The 18070-nt window shown below is 43.3% G+C and overlaps 1 protein-coding gene across 5 annotated transcripts in view; it reads right to left on the bottom strand.

Moving 5' to 3' along the window:
• myt1la (myelin transcription factor 1-like, a) overlaps nt 1–18070 on the bottom strand; it is a 67041-nt gene that overhangs the window by 10009 nt on the left and 38962 nt on the right. For all 5 annotated transcript variants that reach the window (XM_029425290.1, XM_029425292.1, XM_029425294.1 and 2 more), the window contains exons 10-19: nt 16865–16955; nt 14592–14702; nt 13239–13459; nt 10684–10964; nt 7225–7242; nt 5656–5880; nt 2333–2484; nt 1870–1938; nt 1111–1173; nt 908–991 (exon numbers count right to left, since the gene is read on the bottom strand). In XM_029425290.1, the coding sequence (XP_029281150.1) occupies nt 908–991; nt 1111–1173; nt 1870–1938; nt 2333–2484; nt 5656–5880; nt 7225–7242; nt 10684–10964; nt 13239–13459; nt 14592–14702; nt 16865–16955 (1315 nt within the window). The remainder of the gene's footprint in view (nt 1–907; nt 992–1110; nt 1174–1869; nt 1939–2332; nt 2485–5655; nt 5881–7224; nt 7243–10683; nt 10965–13238; nt 13460–14591; nt 14703–16864; nt 16956–18070) is intronic.

Here is an 18070-nt window from a genome sequence, read left to right as displayed (position 1 = left end):
TGGACTCGGCCTGCTGGGAGCGCGAGGTGAAGTGGAGGACTGACCGCAGCCCCATCATAAAATATTCTTTTCTAAAGTTAGAAAGGTCAGTGCACACACGCAGCATCTTAAGAGACAGTAGACGGATGAATCTGTCAGCAGTTCGCTGGGCTTCACTTTGGATACGTTTTCATTTCAAAACTGAATCATCGATTTGTCTTCTTATTGACAACAAAGTTAATAATCAGTGAAATGTTTAAGTGACACATGGTTGTAGGAACATTGTGTTGTGGACTGTGGGACGGTTCAGGGTCGAGGAGTAAAGAGATGCCCAGGACCTCAACGCATGTCTTCAGCATGACTCTGTGAAAGTCCTCAAGAGAAGACCCAAATCCAGGGGTGTGTTCCAATACCTATACTACCATACTGCATTCAAAATCACATCTTTTCACTGTAGATACTGCAGCTGCCCTTACAAAGTAGGCCTGTACTACAGTATGCCTGCATTAGTACATACTACTTCTAACCTTGAACTTTGACCCTCTTGCTCATACTGTATATCTGCTGCGCAAAGGATTGTGGGTCAGCTTTTGACATTTGACATATTTTGGCATACTAGATAGTACAGTAGTATGGGTGTTGGAACGCAGGGTTAATATGTCCCAATACTTAGTATGTCAAAGGCAGAATGCTTAAAAACACCAGGATGTCCTTCTGCATCCGGTCGCATTATTCTGACCCACAATCCTCTCTGAGATGCGTCACATCAGCTGACCCGACGAGGGCAGACGATTTCGCATTATGCAGATGTTTTCAGCATAAAGCTGGTTGGAGACACAACTGGATGTCCTCCACGAGACAGAGGTGAGGAGCTCATTTGAAAGTAAGATTCCTCACAACGGCTTTACATCAGAGCCGTGGATCTTACTTGATTGGCTCCTGGTCGTCCTTGTCCTCTTTGCTGTGGAGAATTTTGATGCCGCTCTTCTTGGCTCGTGGACAACCGGACAGACTGCGGGACAGAAGACGAATATGTAAAGACACGGACAGTGAGGTACTGTATGTTTTCAGTTTTTTTGCAGCTCCAAGCATGACTGCAGCCAGTCGTGGTCTAAAGCGTGATTACTGCACCTCCTGTGGGAGGCGTAGTTTCCAGTGATGTGTCCAGATCCATCGCAGCCGGGGGTCGGACACCTGAGGCACAAACACAAAGGTTAAACTCTGGACTCCATCTCAACCTCCAACCTGCGCCTGCGCTGCGGGGAATGGTCTTTAGCTGAGGAAGGTTCCTAACTGAGGGAAATCCCCCAGAAGAATCTTAGTGGCGGCCGTGATGAGACGGGTTGAAGGGAAGCGGCTTCGAAGCTTTTCAACGCTACATTCACACGACGAAGCGACGAAGCGATGAAGCGACGAAGCGACGAAGCGACGAAGCGACGAAGCGACAAAGCGACGAAGCGACACTTCAAGTCTTTTTTCCATGGAAGCTACAAACTGACGGCCGACACTTGTCGCTGCAAATCCAAGTTAATCTGGCCTCAACTACTTCCAGTGCTGCAGTGGTGGAGCGTCAACCAATCAGGTGTTCTCACTTCACGTCACCTTTTCTGTTTCATTCCTCTAAAAAAACGGAAGAAGAATCGATATTTACCGACACAACGAGTCTCTGAGCGACTCGGTTTCTTTACGTGTCATAAATAAAGATGCTTTTTTAAAAACATCTGTCGTCGGATCCTCCCGGCGTTCGTCTTCCGCTAAGTCCTCATGAATTGTCCTTCACGTCCCGGGAAAGACACAGGATGTTTTCTTGTTGTACTGTTCGACCTCGGTGGTCTTGACTGCAGCCATGCTCTGAACACGCTCACAAGTGTTTGGACTTTGTAGACTCACCTGAGCTCCTGTGAGTTGGTCGTCATCATCCCGCGGATGCTCTTGTCGGCCAGCTGGCAGCTCGACAACCTGCAGGAGGGAAAGAGACTCAAACTGAACACCGACGACAATCCCTCACAATAATGAGATGACCTGTTTCTGTATTATGATTTTAAATCTACGTTTACGTTTTACAGTCAAACAGCTGTCAGGAGGTTCAGGCTACATTATGAGTTATATCCAGTTAATTACACTGGAATTATCTTTACTTTGTTGTTTTAAATACTCAAGTTTCACTTTATATTTTTGGATATTTAAGCATCCACACAAATGTATCATTCACAGTTGAGTTGTTTAGGAGAAAGAGAAGCAGCATCGAGCCGTCGATCATATGTTCGCATGTCTTCAATGTCCCCTGAAGGGAAGCAAAGTGTTTATTGAGTACGATCGTCCCATGACGGCGTGCATCAGGTCGGAGTCTTACGTGATGAGCTCCTTCTTGCTCTCCTTGCAGGGCGGGTACTTGTGGTGCTTGGGGCTGGGCATGGTGACCTCGGCCGGGTAGCGCTGCTCGTCCATCAGCTCCTGGAAGGGATCCAGCTCGTCGCTCTGGTGTAGGGACGAGAAATAAGAAGACTACTGTGCGTCACAACGAGCTCCACGGTGAACACAGAATCTTCATGCTGTGCAAAACTCACGGGTAGATGTAATTCTATCCTCTGAGGGAGCTTATAATTAATGTTCCCTTTAACCTCCAAAGGGACATATGAGCGATCACACGACGTGTCGCGGCTGAATCTGCAGTTTTGTGATATTTTGAGTCTTTTTAAGCCATTTAAAGTTTTAAAAGTCACAAAAACACGTAAAACTTTCTTCTGTTCCCTGTTTGTTCTCTGGCTTTGAGCTTTTCTGATGGTCCACGTTAGTAAAATGCAGCGCGATGTGTCATCAGATCTATACATTCTGAAGCTCTTTGTCAATGCGTGTTTTATTCTTATAGAAATAAATTAACAATCAACTTCAAGCTTCATCTTCATGAGAGAAGAATCTGTCTTATTTTATAACAGAGTAATTAAGTTATGATCTTAATTAGAGCTGATTAATTCAGCGGATCGACAGAAAAATAAACTTGTAGTTTTAGTCATTTTAAGCAGAAATGTGAAATATTTCCAGCTTCACTGTCGTGATGATGAAATGTGTGTGTGTGTGGGGGGGGGGGGGGGGGAGGGGGGTGTGTGGGGGGTGTGTGTGTGTGTGTGTGTGTGTGTGTGTGGGTGTGTGTGTGTGTGTGTGTGTGTGTGGGGGGGGGTGTGTGGGGGGGGTGTGTGTGTGTGTGTGTGTGAGACAGCATGTCAGCTCAGCAGTCCAATAAGAAATATATAATATATAAAGTACTATAAACCTTTAGGTTAAAACAATAATAAAAAACATTATAGCATATGTACATATATGAGAAAGGGGGGTTATGCGGTAGAATACATATTTATATTGATGTAGTGCAGACGGGTGTGAGTCTGTGGTCTGGAGGTTGAAGCACATTGTGCCTGAGGGAATTATATCTTAATGAACAAATACAAAATAATAGTTAGTTGCAGCCCTCATAAACCTACAGAGGCTTTATAACAGTTACATTTAAGAGCCTGCTTTGTTTACTTTAAATCGTTATATATGTATTATTCTGCGATGCCTCAGTGGGAAATATCCGCCCCAGCTGCAGAGACTGAGTGAAGCCTGCGTGTCTGTGAGCACTGCAGTCTGCTCTGCAGTCCACACATCACACCTCAGTTCGGGACTGCCTGGAAAAAAAATCCCATCAGCCGGCGAGCTGCAGGCTCCGGCCTCCTCTGCAATGTCGTGCTTCATTAACAAACGCAATTACTCTCCTGATTAAAACCTTTCACTCCAGCGCTCTAAATCCAACAAGGCAAATGTAGCAATTTGCTGCATGGATTGCTCTGTGTGATATCAGATCTTCGAGGATTTAAAGCGTGCAGATGATCTATCGTGTTTTACTTATGTATTAGTGGTGTAATTCAGCATTTTAATGCACCGTGCTCGAGCTCCTGAAGCGTTCATTCAGAGAGCGGCTGCAGGGTCTGAGCAGCGCCGCTTCTTACCACAGGAGGGCGCACTGAGGCCGCTGGAGAGACGGCTGCATCCTCCCAACCAGGGTTATTTATAAAACTGCTGAAAGTTCAATTTCAAACTTAAAGGAGACATATTGTGCTTATTTCCAGGTTCATACTTTTATATTGCGTTGCTACTAGAATATGTTTTACATGCGTTATATTAAAAAAAAAACACGTTATTTTTCTCATACCATCTGAATATACCCGTGTGCACCGTCCGACTGAAACGCTCCGTTTTAGCGCCTGTCTCTTTAAGACCCCCCCTCCCAAAAAAGCCCAGTCTGCTCTGATTGGTCAGCGTTTCCGGTCCCCACAGTGTTACTCCAGCCAGGACTCTCTGTGTGTGTGTCCAATACCCAGAGTTCACCAGTGTGTAGTTCACGACCTTATGGACGTTTAAAGGCAGATTATAAACTTTCTTCATGAATTGAGAGTTTTAATACTCTCACAGCATTTATATAAAACCTACAGCTGCTTTATAATATTTAAAAAAGACACCTTTAAGACAAAGGCAAAAATAAAAACCCTTGAACATTTACTCCCACTCACAAACTTAACTATAAATTCTATTTATTAGATTTTAGATAGTTTAAAGAGGCAAAGAGGTCGAAGTGTAGCCTGTGAGGGTCTCCTATCATTCAGAGCTCTGTTAGCAGCACAACACGAACGCCAGCGTTGATTTAGTTTGCAATCTTCATGCATCTTCATTGTCTGCACTCGTCAATGTCTTATTTATATAATACATTTTTAGTAATGTTAAGAGACATAAAAGGGGTAGATGTTGTGTCTGTGCCTCCATATTTGCGACGTAGTTCACTACATTATATTTAAGCGTCTTTGAGCAAACATGGTCACCTAAGAGATGCTTTTAAAGTTTGCTGAATCAAAGTTTTAAAACTGAACCAACATCTTCTCTTTTACAGCACCCATCTTTCTCTCCTTCTACTTTTCTTTTGGTTGCAAGTGCTAAACGATTTCTGCTGAGGGGCTGCAGGGTGAGGAATAACAGCATAAACTGCGCTGTGATGTACAGTTTTGGCAAGCGCCCTCGTCCTGTGCAGTATCCACGCCTTCGGTTGGTGAAGCTGAACATACAGACGTACTGGACCTTTCCCAACTGACAACATTCCCTCTTATGTATGCAAAGCGATGCAAAAATTATGCGTACCAGCAACCAGAAGTACGCCCTCGCAAAATAAGTTCACAATTTCTCTGTGGTGCATTTCTGCCGCGCATCAGAAGACAAGCGTCCCTTCAAATAGCTTATAAAGAGTAATCATCTCTTAATCTACGCGTGCACCCTTTAATATAAACTCTGGGTTCCTTAAATCTCTCAATTTCATGCTTCAAATTATCCTTACTTGGCATGATTAGGGGACAGGCTTCCTAAATATTGAATTATGTGGTTAAAGCCTTTTAATCAGAAACTGTAAGGGCAGAGTGGAGAACAGCAGCGTTTACAGCTTCAATTTGGTGCAGAAATGATTCAAGTTTTATATTTTACATCACGAATTCAATGCGTATCTTAAATGTATCTTCAGATGAAAAGTTTAAGGTGGATTTTAGAGTTAAGTGATTTCGTTCTCTGCTTCCACGTCACTGAACTTTTGTAAATGTGTACAGAGTGTTTGTGAATATGACGCCTGTAAGCGTCTCTGTGACGGGGGCGTCCCGGTACCTCTTTGTGGTCCTGCTCATCCCCCAGACGTTTGATCTTGGTGTAGTCGACGGGCAGGTCCCAGCAGTCCGTGTCGCTCAGCTGGTAGCAGCGGCTGCTGAGCAGAGCCTGCCGCTGGGGCGACATCGGCTGCAGGGGGGTCAACACTGTCCCGCTGCCCTCCGGACCGCCGGGCTGACCGGACACATCCACCGCGCCGCCGTCGTCTAGGTCGCCAACCGGGCTCTGACGGAGAGAGGCAGCGAAAGATGTGACAATCACTGGTGTAAACAAACATCAGGGGTCGGTGCAGAAAAGCGACCGTTTGAAGTGCAGGAGTTGGTCACAATGATGTCATGACTCACAAGTCACAGAATGAATACAAAATGAGCGGTCCATCAATATATTGTTGTTGTTGTTTCATAACGATGAATCCTCCATGACAGCCAAAGTCAGTCTTGGAGTTCCGCAGGGTTCTGTACTTGGACCGATTCTATTCACCTTATATATGCTTCCTTTGGGCAATATTATAAGGAACCACTCTATAAACTTTCATTGCTATGCGGATGATACCCAATTATATCTATCAATTAAACCAGATGAAACCAATCAATTGGCTAAACTTCAAGCCTTAAGGACATAAAAACTTGGATGTCTAGCAACTTCTTGATGTTAAACACAGACAAAACTGAAGTTATTATACTTGGCCCTAAACGCCGCCGAAACGCATTTTCTAATGACATAGAAGCTCTGGATGACATTAATTTGGCCTCCAGCACCACTGTAAGGAATCTTGGCGTCATCTTTGATCAAGATCTGTCGTTTAACTCCCACATAAAACAAATCTCAAGGACTGCCTTCTTTCATCTATGCAACATTGCAAAAATAAGACACATCCTGTCTCAAAATGATGCAGAAAAACTAGTCCATGCATTTGTTACTTCAAGGCTGGATTACTGCAACTCATTGTTATCAGGTTGTCCCAAAAAGTCGCTTAAGACTCTTCAGTTGATCCAAAATGCAGCGGCACGTGTATTGACAAGAACAAGGAAATGGGATCATATTACTCCTGTATTAGCTGCTCTGCACTGGCTCCCGGTAAAATACAGAATAGAATTCAAAATCCTTCTCCTGACTTACAAAGCAATTAATGGTGAGGCTCCAGCATATCTTAGAGACAACGAAAATATGTGTTTATGTAAGTGTAGCGGCTCAGTGAGATACTATAATTAATTAATAATCGGACGACACCTGCGCCTACGAGGAACAATACTTATTAATGATATGCTCCGTGTCCAAACTTTGTAACACAGGTTTAAAAGTTTACTCTTCCTGATGTCTAAACGTCTTGTGTCCCGTCAGTGGAGCCTCATATATCAGCTGATATAGCTTCAGCACATTTAAAACTCTAAATCCTCATCAGCATCGTCTCAGACGACCTGCTGCATATCTGGCTCACAAAGTTTGAGTCGCTCCCAGATTCAGATTAACAGACAGCATGAAAGCACATCAATGATGATGTTCATTTTATTACGATTTAAGTCTTGTCTTTATAGTTTGGTGGATCAGTAATAATAACTCTGTACTCACCAAGTTGACTGCTGAGATCTGGAGACAGAAACAAGAGAAAATAACAGTTAATCCAGATTATATGAACATGAAATGATCGTCCCTCAGTGTGCAGAAAACTGTGTCCAAAACAAGTTTGTTAAATAAAGTCGGTCAAATTAAAACCAAGAAGTGGATGTGATGGATGTGATTGATGGAAGTGATGGAAATGATTGATGGATGTGATGGATGTGATGTGATGGATGTGATGGAAATGATTGATGGATGTGATGGAATTGATTGATGGATGTGATGGATGTGATGGATGTGATGGATGTGATGGATGTGATGGATGTGATGGATATGATGGTTGTGATGTGATGTGATTGATGTGATGTGATGTGACGGAAGTGATGGATGTGATGGAAGTGATGGATGTGATGGAAGTGATGGATGTGATGGATGTGATGGAAGTGATGGATGTGATGGATGTGATGGATATGATGGTTGTGATGTGATGTGATTGATGTGATGTGATGTGACGGAAGTGATGGATGTGATGGAAGTGATGGATGTGATGGAAGTGATGGATGTGATTGATGTGATGTGGTGGATGTGATGGATGTGATGGATGTGATGGAAGTGATGGATGTGATGGAAGTGATGGATGTGATGGATGTGATTGATGTGATGTGATGTGACGGAAGTGATGGAAGTGATGTGATGGAAGTGATGGATGTGATGGATATGATGGTTGTGATTGATGTGATGGAAGTGATGGATGTGATGGATGTGATGGATGTGATGGAAGTGATGTGATGGAAGTGATGGATGTGATGGATATGATGGTTGTGATTGATGTGATGGATGTGATGGATGTGATGGATGTGATGGAAGTGATGGATGTGATGGAAGTGATGGATGTGATGGATGTGATTGATGTGATGTGATGTGACGGAAGTGATGGATGTGATGTGATGGATGTGATGGATGTGATGTGATGGAAGTGATGGATGTGATGGAAGTGATGGATGTGATGGAAGTGATGGATGTGATTGATGTGATGTGGTGGATGTGATGGATGTGATGGATGTGATGGAAGTGATGGATGAGATTGATGTGATGTGGTGGATGTGATGGATGTGATGGAAGTGATGGATGTGATGGAAGTGATGGATGTGATGGATGTGATGGATATGATGGTTGTGATGTGATGTGATTGATGTGATGTGACGGAAGGATGGATGTGATGGATATGATGGATGTGATTGATGTGATGGTTGTGATGTGATGTGACGGAAGTGATGGATGTGATGGATGTGATGGATGTGATGTGATGGATGTGATGTGATGTGGTGGATGTGATGGATTGTGATGGAAGTGATGGATGTGATGGATATGATGGATGTGATTGATGTGATGGTTGTGATGTGATGTGACGGAAGTGATGGATGTGATGGATGTGATGGATGTGGTGGATGTGATGGATGTGATGTGATGGATGTGATGTGATGTGGTGGATGTGATGGATGTGATGGATGTGATGGATAGTGATGTGATGTATGATGTGATGTGATGTGATGGATGTGATGGATGTGATTGATGTGATTGATGTGATGGATGTGATGTGATGGATGTGATGTGATGGATGTGATGGATGTGATGGATGTGATTGATGTGATGGATTGTGATGGATGTGGTGGATGTGATGGATGTGATGTGATGGATGTGATGTGATGTGGTGGATGTGATGGATGGATGGATGTGATGTGATGGATGTGATGTGGTGGATGTGATGGATGTGATGTGATGTGATGTGGTGGATGTGATGGATGTGATGGATGTGATGTGATGTGGTGGATGTGATGGATGTGATGGATGTGATGTGATGGATGTGATGTGGTGGATGTGATGGATGTGATGTGATGTGACGGACTAAGTGATGGATGTGATGGATGTGATGGATGTGGTGGATGTGATGGATGTGATGTGATGGATGTGATGTGATGTGGTGGATGTGATGGATGTGATGGATGTGATGGATATGATTGATGATGGATGTGATGTGATGTGATGGATGTGATGGATGTGATTAATGTGATGGAAGTGATGGATGTGATGGATGTGATGGATGTGATGGATGTGATGGATATGATGGTTGTGATGTGATGTGATTGATGTGATATGATGTGATGGAAGTGATGGATGTGATGGATGTGATGGATGTGATTGATGCGATGGAAGTGATGGATGTGATGGATGTGATTGATGTGATGGAAGTGATGGATGTGATGGATGACATTGATGGATGTGATTGATGTGATGGAAGTGATGGATGTGATTGATGCGATGGAAGTGATGGTTGTGATGTGATGTGATTGATGTGATATGATGTGATGGAAGTGATGGATGTGGTGGATGTGATGGATGTGATGGATGTGATGGATGTGATTGATGCGATGGAAGTGATGGATGTGATGGATGTGATTGATGTGATGGAAGTGATGGATGTGATGGATGACATTGATGGATGTGATTGATGTGATGGAAGTGATGGATGTGATTGATGCGATGGAAGTGATGGATGTGATGGATGACATTGATGGATGTGATTGATGTGATGGATGTGATGTGATGGATGTGATGGATGTGATGGATGCGATGGATGTGATGTGATGGATGTGATGTGATGGATGTGATGGATGTGATGGATGTGATTGATGTGATGGATGTGATGTGGTGGATGTGATGGATGTGATGGATGTGATGGATGTGATGTGATGGATGTGATGTGGTGGATGTGATGGAAATGATGTGATGGATGTGATGGATATGATTGATGATGTGATTGATGTGATGGATGTGATGGATGTGATGGATGTGATGGATGTGATGGATGTGATTGATGTGATGGATGTGATGTGGTGGATGTGATGGATGTGATGGATGTGATGTGATGGATGTGATGTGGTGGATGTGATGGATGTGATGGATGTGATGGATATGATTGATGGATGTGATTGATGTGATGGATGTGATGTGATGGATGTGATTGATGTGATGGAAGTGATGTGATGGATGTGATGTGATGTGATGGATGTGATGTGATTGATGTGATGGAAGTGATGGATGTGATTGATGCGATGGATGTGATGTGATGGATGTGATGTGATGTGATGGATGTGATTGATGTGATGGAAGTGATGGATGTGATTGATGTGATGGATGTGATGTGATGGATGTGATGTGATGGATGTTTGCTGTGGATCTTTTTAATGATGTTTAGTTACTTTAGTGTGCAAAATGTTCATTACTGATGGAAAGATGGTGAAAACATAAAAAATAAACCTGAATTATCTTATAAAAACTCACCGTGATGAGTCAAACCTTTACTACATAGCTTAATACTTTAACACAATAACGTTCTGAACTAATGTTTGAATCTTTTCCCTGTGAAAGTGATTCCTGACTGAAGTGTGTGTGCACACCGCCTCACATCACCTGTGTCAGCAGGTCCTGGGGTTTCCCTCCCAGAGCGTGCGGGAGCTCCCTGCACCTGGTCGACAGGTTGAGGATGGCTGTGGCCGCCATGTGGGCCGCCTCCATGTCGTGGGTGTAGTCGAAGCTGCTCTTACTGCAGGTGCTGCTGGCGCTGCTTCCTCCTCCTCCTCCACCGGCTCCTCCACCGCCTCCTCCGCCACAGCTCAGGCTGCTGCTGCTGCTGGGAGCGTAGCTGCTGGTCGTACTGCTCGCCGGGCTCGACGTCTTACAGTAGCGCTTAACTGTGGGGAGGCGCACACGTACGGTACATTTTGTTAGATTGGCGTTCGGCCAAACTGTGAAGCAGATGGTTTTAAATTCACAAGAAGAAGTTTGGTTGCGTTTAAAATATGTAGAAAACTGGACTGACGAAGGGAAAGAGAGGGAGGAGGGATATCCTGCATGAAGAGCTCAAACAGTGAATTAATCTACTAACAAGTATTGTGTGTGTGTGTGTGTGTGTGTGTGTGTGTGTGTGTGTGTGTGTGTGTCTGTCTGTCTGTCTTCTTCCTCGGGGCCATAGAGCTCCAGTAAAAACACATGAGTGAAGCTCACAGCTGACATGTTCCTTCATTATCAACACACTGTAGTTTATTTTGACTCAATCCCACACACACACACACACACACACACACACGCACACACACACACACACCGTCCTGCTGACAGAAATACTCACTAGAGCACTAAATGTGGATTCATCCACCGCTGAAAATATTCCCCAACAAAAACGCTTTTTCTCTCCTTTCCTCCGTAACGTTTGGTTAATAACTTAATCAGCACTTATTATGTAGACCGCCCGGACCAACACTCACAATATGCACAATATCATATCCTTGTGCAATATCATATATCATATGTGTAATCATTTTAATTTGCTAATTTGTCTTATATTATATTATATGGACATATTTAGTTTTGTTTCTGGGTTTTTTCTCACTTTTTACTTATTTATTACACTTCTGTGCTTCCTCTTGTTGTTGCTCTTTGCTGCTGTACCACTGCACATTTCCCTGTGTGGGACTAATAAAGGATTATCTTATTTTGTCTTAAAACTACAGGGACCAGCTGTTTTAGGAAATCCTGGACGATATATCTAAAGATTTATGTCTTCAGGCGAAGCGATTGGGCTTTGAGCCCCAGGTCATGTTAGAGAAGTCTGAAAGTACTGAGAGAGCCACTAACACGGTGGTGGTTTTGATCTTCTCATGGGATTTGTGGATAGAAATATAGAATAACACCCAACAAGAGGAGAGGAAAGATAAAGAGAGTGTTGAAAAGAGAGGCAGCTGTAGGGACAAAGAGACACGGCGGTTGTGTTCGGGTGCGACTGTGAATCAGGGCTCGGCAGGCTGGATGATGCTGATGGAGGGAAGGATGTTGGAAAGGAGGGAGGGAGTCGTGACGGAGGGGAGAGCAGACACCTCGTCTAAAAATCCTCCCTCTTGCCTGCGACTCAGTAATGGCTCCCAGCCAAAGAAACAGGGCTCGCCTCCATTATCTCTCTCCCGTTTCACAATCCCTCCATCTGCACCTCCTCCCTCCCTCCATCCCTTCATCCACTGCTCAGAGGAGGCAGGCTCTTGGCTCGGCATTTCCATAACTCTGCTTTCACTCTAGCCATGTGGAGAGGCGGAAAACACCGGCGTTTTCAGCGCTTTAACAAAGAGAATACAGTACTGAGCATGTGTGAGTGTGTGTGTGTGTGTGTGTGTGTGTGTGTGTGTGTGTGTGTGTGTGTGTGTGTGTGTGTGTGTGTCTGTGTGAGTGTGTTATCAAGCTTTTGTCGATAAGTACAAAATGTTCTCCCTAGAAGAGGAAAATGAATAGAAATCCTCCATCGTGGGATCATTTTACAGGTTTTAGTCCCTAAAGAAAAAGTGTGACAGTAAATCTGTTTCTGTCCACCTGTGTTTTTATACTCATTTTTAATTTCTAAAATAAATAGAAACACCACAAATTCAAATAAATGTTTGTCATGTTTGCCAGAGGTGGAGAATTTAGCACATAAATAAACAGAAGATGGGATTATTTGGATAAATAATGACGTTGTGACACTTCTTTGTTAAGATAGACTTAATAAACAATGTCTTATTCATTAAGTTTACAAATTATATATACCATATGTTCATGTCTGAAGACATAACATGAGGCCCATGCCCTAACTTGGCTGTGCTTGGAAGCAGGTAGTGTTCTCATAATTATTGTTTGTTGTGCAACAAAATAATAATCGTTAACTATATCTGTGTCTGTGCTTTATTGATTCCTCTCTGTTTCATACTACAATGTTGTGAGCGATAAATATCCACGACATCTTCTTGTCCTTTTAACTTATTTAAATTGCAGTGTTGTTCTGTAGCATCTGTGTGCTGCTGCCCCCCCCCCCCCCACCCCCCCACTGTGACATATGTCTCTCCACCGGGGAGCCAAAGGAGTAAACGACAACACCACACCTCCTTCAAACAAAGGAAACAAATAATGGACGTGAATAAATGATAAATAATGATTATTCTTACCATCGTATCCCTTCGGGGAAGTGTCTCTCCCGTGGTGGGACTTGGTCGTCGGAACTCTTTTTCCGTAGCTGCCATGCTGGCCGTCGTAGCCGCCGTAGTCGTAGCTGGTCTTGGAGTATTTCTCCAGCTCCTTGGCCAGGTTGGACCTCGGTGTGCTGGTCGGAACGTTGTTTTTGTAGCCGTACTGAGGAATCTCCAGCTGCTTGACGAAACACATCGGCCTGAAAGGGAATCAGAAGCAAAAGAGAGCGGGTTTGCACCATTCAGCATCTCTGATTCAAGCAATAAGCGTAAATATAATCATCATTTCCCAAAGACAAATTAGATGCTTTGTTCATAGTGTACGCTGTAATTTTGACTGCACCATTGAGCATCCCTTATTAATAATTATAGAGATTTAGAGGAGGGGGGTTTTTATGATGACATACTTGTTCTTAGGAAATAGGAAACCATTTGGCATCATTGATTTAAGAGTGTGAATACATTTCCCAAAGCTTTTTTGTCTTGTGGATTTTTCTGAGAGGCTGGGTTGTTACTGCACTATTGTGCTTCCCCAGTTTAAAGTTTTGATGATCTACAGCTGGTTCCCCCCCAACACACAAGTGTGAAGATTTTTCTGAACTCTCGTCCCAAAATGGCAAATGAATAGGGTTAGGGTTTTTACTGACATTTCAATGCGACATTAGGCATCCCAAATTAACATATGGCAGCAAGAGGCTAAGCTGCATGACCAAAACATTCAAAAAGCATTTTCAATCTGCTTCCACATCAACAAGAACAGTTCCTCTCTGCTGGTTAGTTACTGGCTATATGGCATCCCTGGTTGAAAAATAAAATACATTTTTCATTGCGACATTTGGCATCCCTAGTGTACTTGAATGGGCTACACAAATGGCTGAAAGCTGCATGTGGGCTTCCCAGACAACCCAGAAAAGGGGAGTTAATGTGCCTTTTGGCATCCTTCATTTAAGAGAAACATTAATCTTAACACATTTGCCAAAGCCGTCTTGTTTTATGGAACTTTTTAAGAGGAAGGCTGAACTATTTTTACAGTTTTATTGCACTATTGAGCTTCCCCCTCTCATTAAAGTCCACATGATATGTAGCTGTAAGTGTGGGGATTGCACTGCACTATTTAACATCCCTGATTTAAGAAGAAATGGTGAATATAATCTAAAGCTATGTCAAAAAGCTAACCAAACCCAAAATGGTAATGAACAAGACGAGGTAGGCTTTGTGTTTATGTTTACATGTGAATGCACCATTCAGCATCCTTCGATCGAACATGACAGTTAGAGCTTGCACTGCACAACAAAACACATCATTATTATTAAACACATTGTCTTGATGTACCTGAGGACACGGTCTGACGTCTGATTGGTCTTACTGCCGCTCTCAGCTGGCAGGGTCTTCTCATGGACCTTCGCCATCTTCTCTGCAGCAGCGATGGGACAGCCGGACAGACTAGAGGAGGGAGGGAGGAGGGGGGAGACAGCGCACGGCCTGGTTACATACTGTACTGTCCTCACACACACACACACAGCATCTGTATGAAGAGCAGTTCAGCTGTCAGTAACAGCAGTTCAAAATGAATTATGGATTTAATTTGGCCTACTTTAAGGTGACTGCATTACTAACTGACGGTTTACAGTTGAAGTTTGACTGGTTGATTGACTGACTGACTGGTTTAAAAGCTGAACGTTTGGCTGGTTTTCTAACTAACTGGTCAACTAGTGCAGCTGTTCTCAACCAGTTGGCCATTTTTAAATGTCGGTTGAGGAAATATGATTCTAATACATTACATTTGGATTGAAATGTTATTTTGGGACATTACAGCTGACAATAACACAGTTTATTTCAAATGAAATTAATCTGGGAAGGTAATTTCTTTTAGAAGTGCACTGACGTTATAATAAAGTGCTCTGGTTCATGCTGGTTCACTGGTGCAGCGACTGGTTACTGATGTTCTGTGTTACTTCACTCAACTGACTGTTTGCAGAAACGTGTGACTTCTCGTCACATCCCAAAGACGAGCAACAGTAAGCAACACCCTCTAAATGTGTATCAAGTCAAGTAATATGCCACAAGTCTGCTACTTTCCATCTCGACTATATCTGCAACGATTGTTTTAATTAGAATACATTTATGTAGCAGCAGCTTTGGTCCCTAATCCACGAGGTTTCATTCAAAGTGAAGTAGAGACAGTTAACTCAGGCTGAACATAGCTGTTGATTTAGCTACTAAAAATTAATTTTGTCCACTAAACAGAACGATAGTTTCTTGGGAGTGGACGGATGCCAGCTTCACGAGTCTGACGAGAGGGAAACAAAAAGCAGATTGCCTGAAACACAGTTTGTGTTCAAAACTTCCTGCTTTTCCTTTTGTCTCTGTCACTCTGGGAAGTCCTAATCACTTCATACACACATACACACACACACACATACGCACACACACACACACACACACACACACACACACACACACACACACACACACATTTTAAGGATGAGAGGAGTGTGTGACAGATCAGCACGGCGGCTGCTGCTGCTGCTGCTATGAAGGCGTTTCCATGGCGACTGCCAGAGATGAAAGCTGTGTGAGCTGGAAGCTAACAGAAGCTAACAGTAGCTAAGCTAGCTAGTGCTTTGTTTCCTCTCCCAACGGAGCTGTGCTACATAACACACCCTGCAGCCACGTCTGAGCGTGTGTGTGTGTATGTGTGTGTGTGTGCTTCTCTGTCTGCCAGCGCACGTGTGCTGCTGTCTGTGAGCTCATTTGTAAGTGTCTGTGAGTGTGTGTGTGTGTAAGTGTGTGTTCCAGTAATACTGTGCATGTGCATGAAACAGTGTGTGTCTGTATTGTGAGGCTCTACGTATATGTGAGAAAATGAGTGTGAATCTTAATCACTTTACATAATTCCAGAATATGCATGTGTGTGTGTGTGTGTGTGTGTGTGTATGTGTGTGTGTGTGTGTGTGTGTGTGTGTGTGTCCACTGCCTGCGAGTGCTGCTCTGCTCTGAACTGCTGATGTGACGCAGACACACCTTCAGCTCAAACATGGCAACATTTAAATTTAAGCCCCTTTTTCCCCAAACGCATCTAAGCCTGGGAACAGAGAAACAGAGATCATCTGTGGAAGACGATGTTGTTGGTAGCAGGGCGGAGATAAAGGAGAAAAACTGCAGCATCAGTGGGTAGAAAATACAAAAACTAAAATAATGATATATACGAGGGTTGTATGTAAAACGTAAGGGACTTCCTGTGAGGCTGATTTTACTGGAGCGAGAAGTGTGAACGTTTAGTATGAAATGAGATGAACTTCACTTACTGAAGACAATGCTAAACAGTATTAACAGCTGTGAAAGTCATTTAATGTCCAGCCTTCAGCGTCACACTTTAAACATTTAGGGATTTATTTGTGATTTGTTCAGTTTGCAAGTTAACTTGAGTCTAATGAGACTTTCTGCACGTGGAGATGTGACAGAAGAGCTGGGCAGCACTGAGATGACACTCATCTTAAACCTCAATCAACAACAAACACTTACAGTATCTGTAAATCTGCCACATTCACATGTGGGCAGTGTTATTCAGCTGTTAGCGGCCCGGCTGAAGGCCGCTCACTCACCTGCGATGCGAGTTCCTGTTGCTATTGACATGACCCCGTCCAGAGCAGCCGGGAGTGGGGCACTTTAAAACATTCTCATACATGGCAAGGACTTTGACAGACAGGAAAAGGTGAGAAAGACAGCGAGGGTTAGGAGCAGACAGGAGAGTTACCGGGCGTTCAGCTGCGACGGTTAGGCATGCACAGATTACAGCTGCACGACTGGCACCAGAGTTTAAAGCTGCACGGCTGCACGACAACGGGCCACTGAATTTCACACAATGAGCATGAACACTGCGACAAAGATCGAGTGTGACGACAGACTCCAGCGTGAAGGATTAGGTGTCATTAGGAGGAAATATACACAACACGAGCGTTCACTTCTGCGGCTACAGGTGAACGTGTCTCTGGGTAATCCTTCCCTGCTGGGGAACACACGGAGCATCTGCATTTTGATCACTTTGCTCATTTCATGAAATTTCATGAGACGAGAGAATACTGGAAGCAAAGGTTTGTCATGCACTGTTCAAATGTAGTGATGACTCTGCAGACGGTACAGGAACAACAAGTGACGGACGCTTTGCATCTTAATATTACGTAACAACAAAGGCTTCAGTGTTTATATGTTGTGTATCCATCTACAATATGTAATGTGCATGAGTGCAACCGTTGGGCAGTCATGTTTTTATACAGTTATACTTTAATTTTCCATATTTCTTCCAGTGATGCATCCTGTGCAAGGTTGCATATTTCAAACATGCCTTAATGCACGGGTGTCAAACTCATGTTAGTTCAGGGGCCACATGCAGCACAATTTGACCTCAAGTGGGCCGGACCAGTAACATCACAGCATAATAACCTGTAAATAACAACAACTCCAAATTTCCATTCTGAAAATGTTCAAACTTAATCTTTTTACAAAACATTAAAGAACAACCTGTAATTTCTTAAGAAAAAAAAGTGCAATTTCAACAATAGTGTTAGTTTATAATTTACACATGTGTGTTACAACTTACTGATCACAGTGTGTCTACAAAGGCTTTTACTTTATGATCAAAACAACTAATTTTTACACTTTGCAAAGTCAAGTCCCGCGGGCCGCATGTTTGACACCCCTGTCTTAATGCATAATTTATCAAAATATTTTTATTTTAAAATCACTCCCTCTTTGATGAAAACTGGCAAAGTTTGAACAACATGTGTCTTAGAAAAAATGAAGTAAATGTG

This window comes from Cottoperca gobio, chromosome 24 (assembly GCF_900634415.1).
Source record: "Cottoperca gobio chromosome 24, fCotGob3.1, whole genome shotgun sequence".
In the NCBI taxonomy this organism is placed as follows: domain Eukaryota; kingdom Metazoa; phylum Chordata; class Actinopteri; order Perciformes; family Bovichtidae; genus Cottoperca; species Cottoperca gobio.
This window is presented reverse-complemented; position numbering and strand designations above follow the sequence as displayed.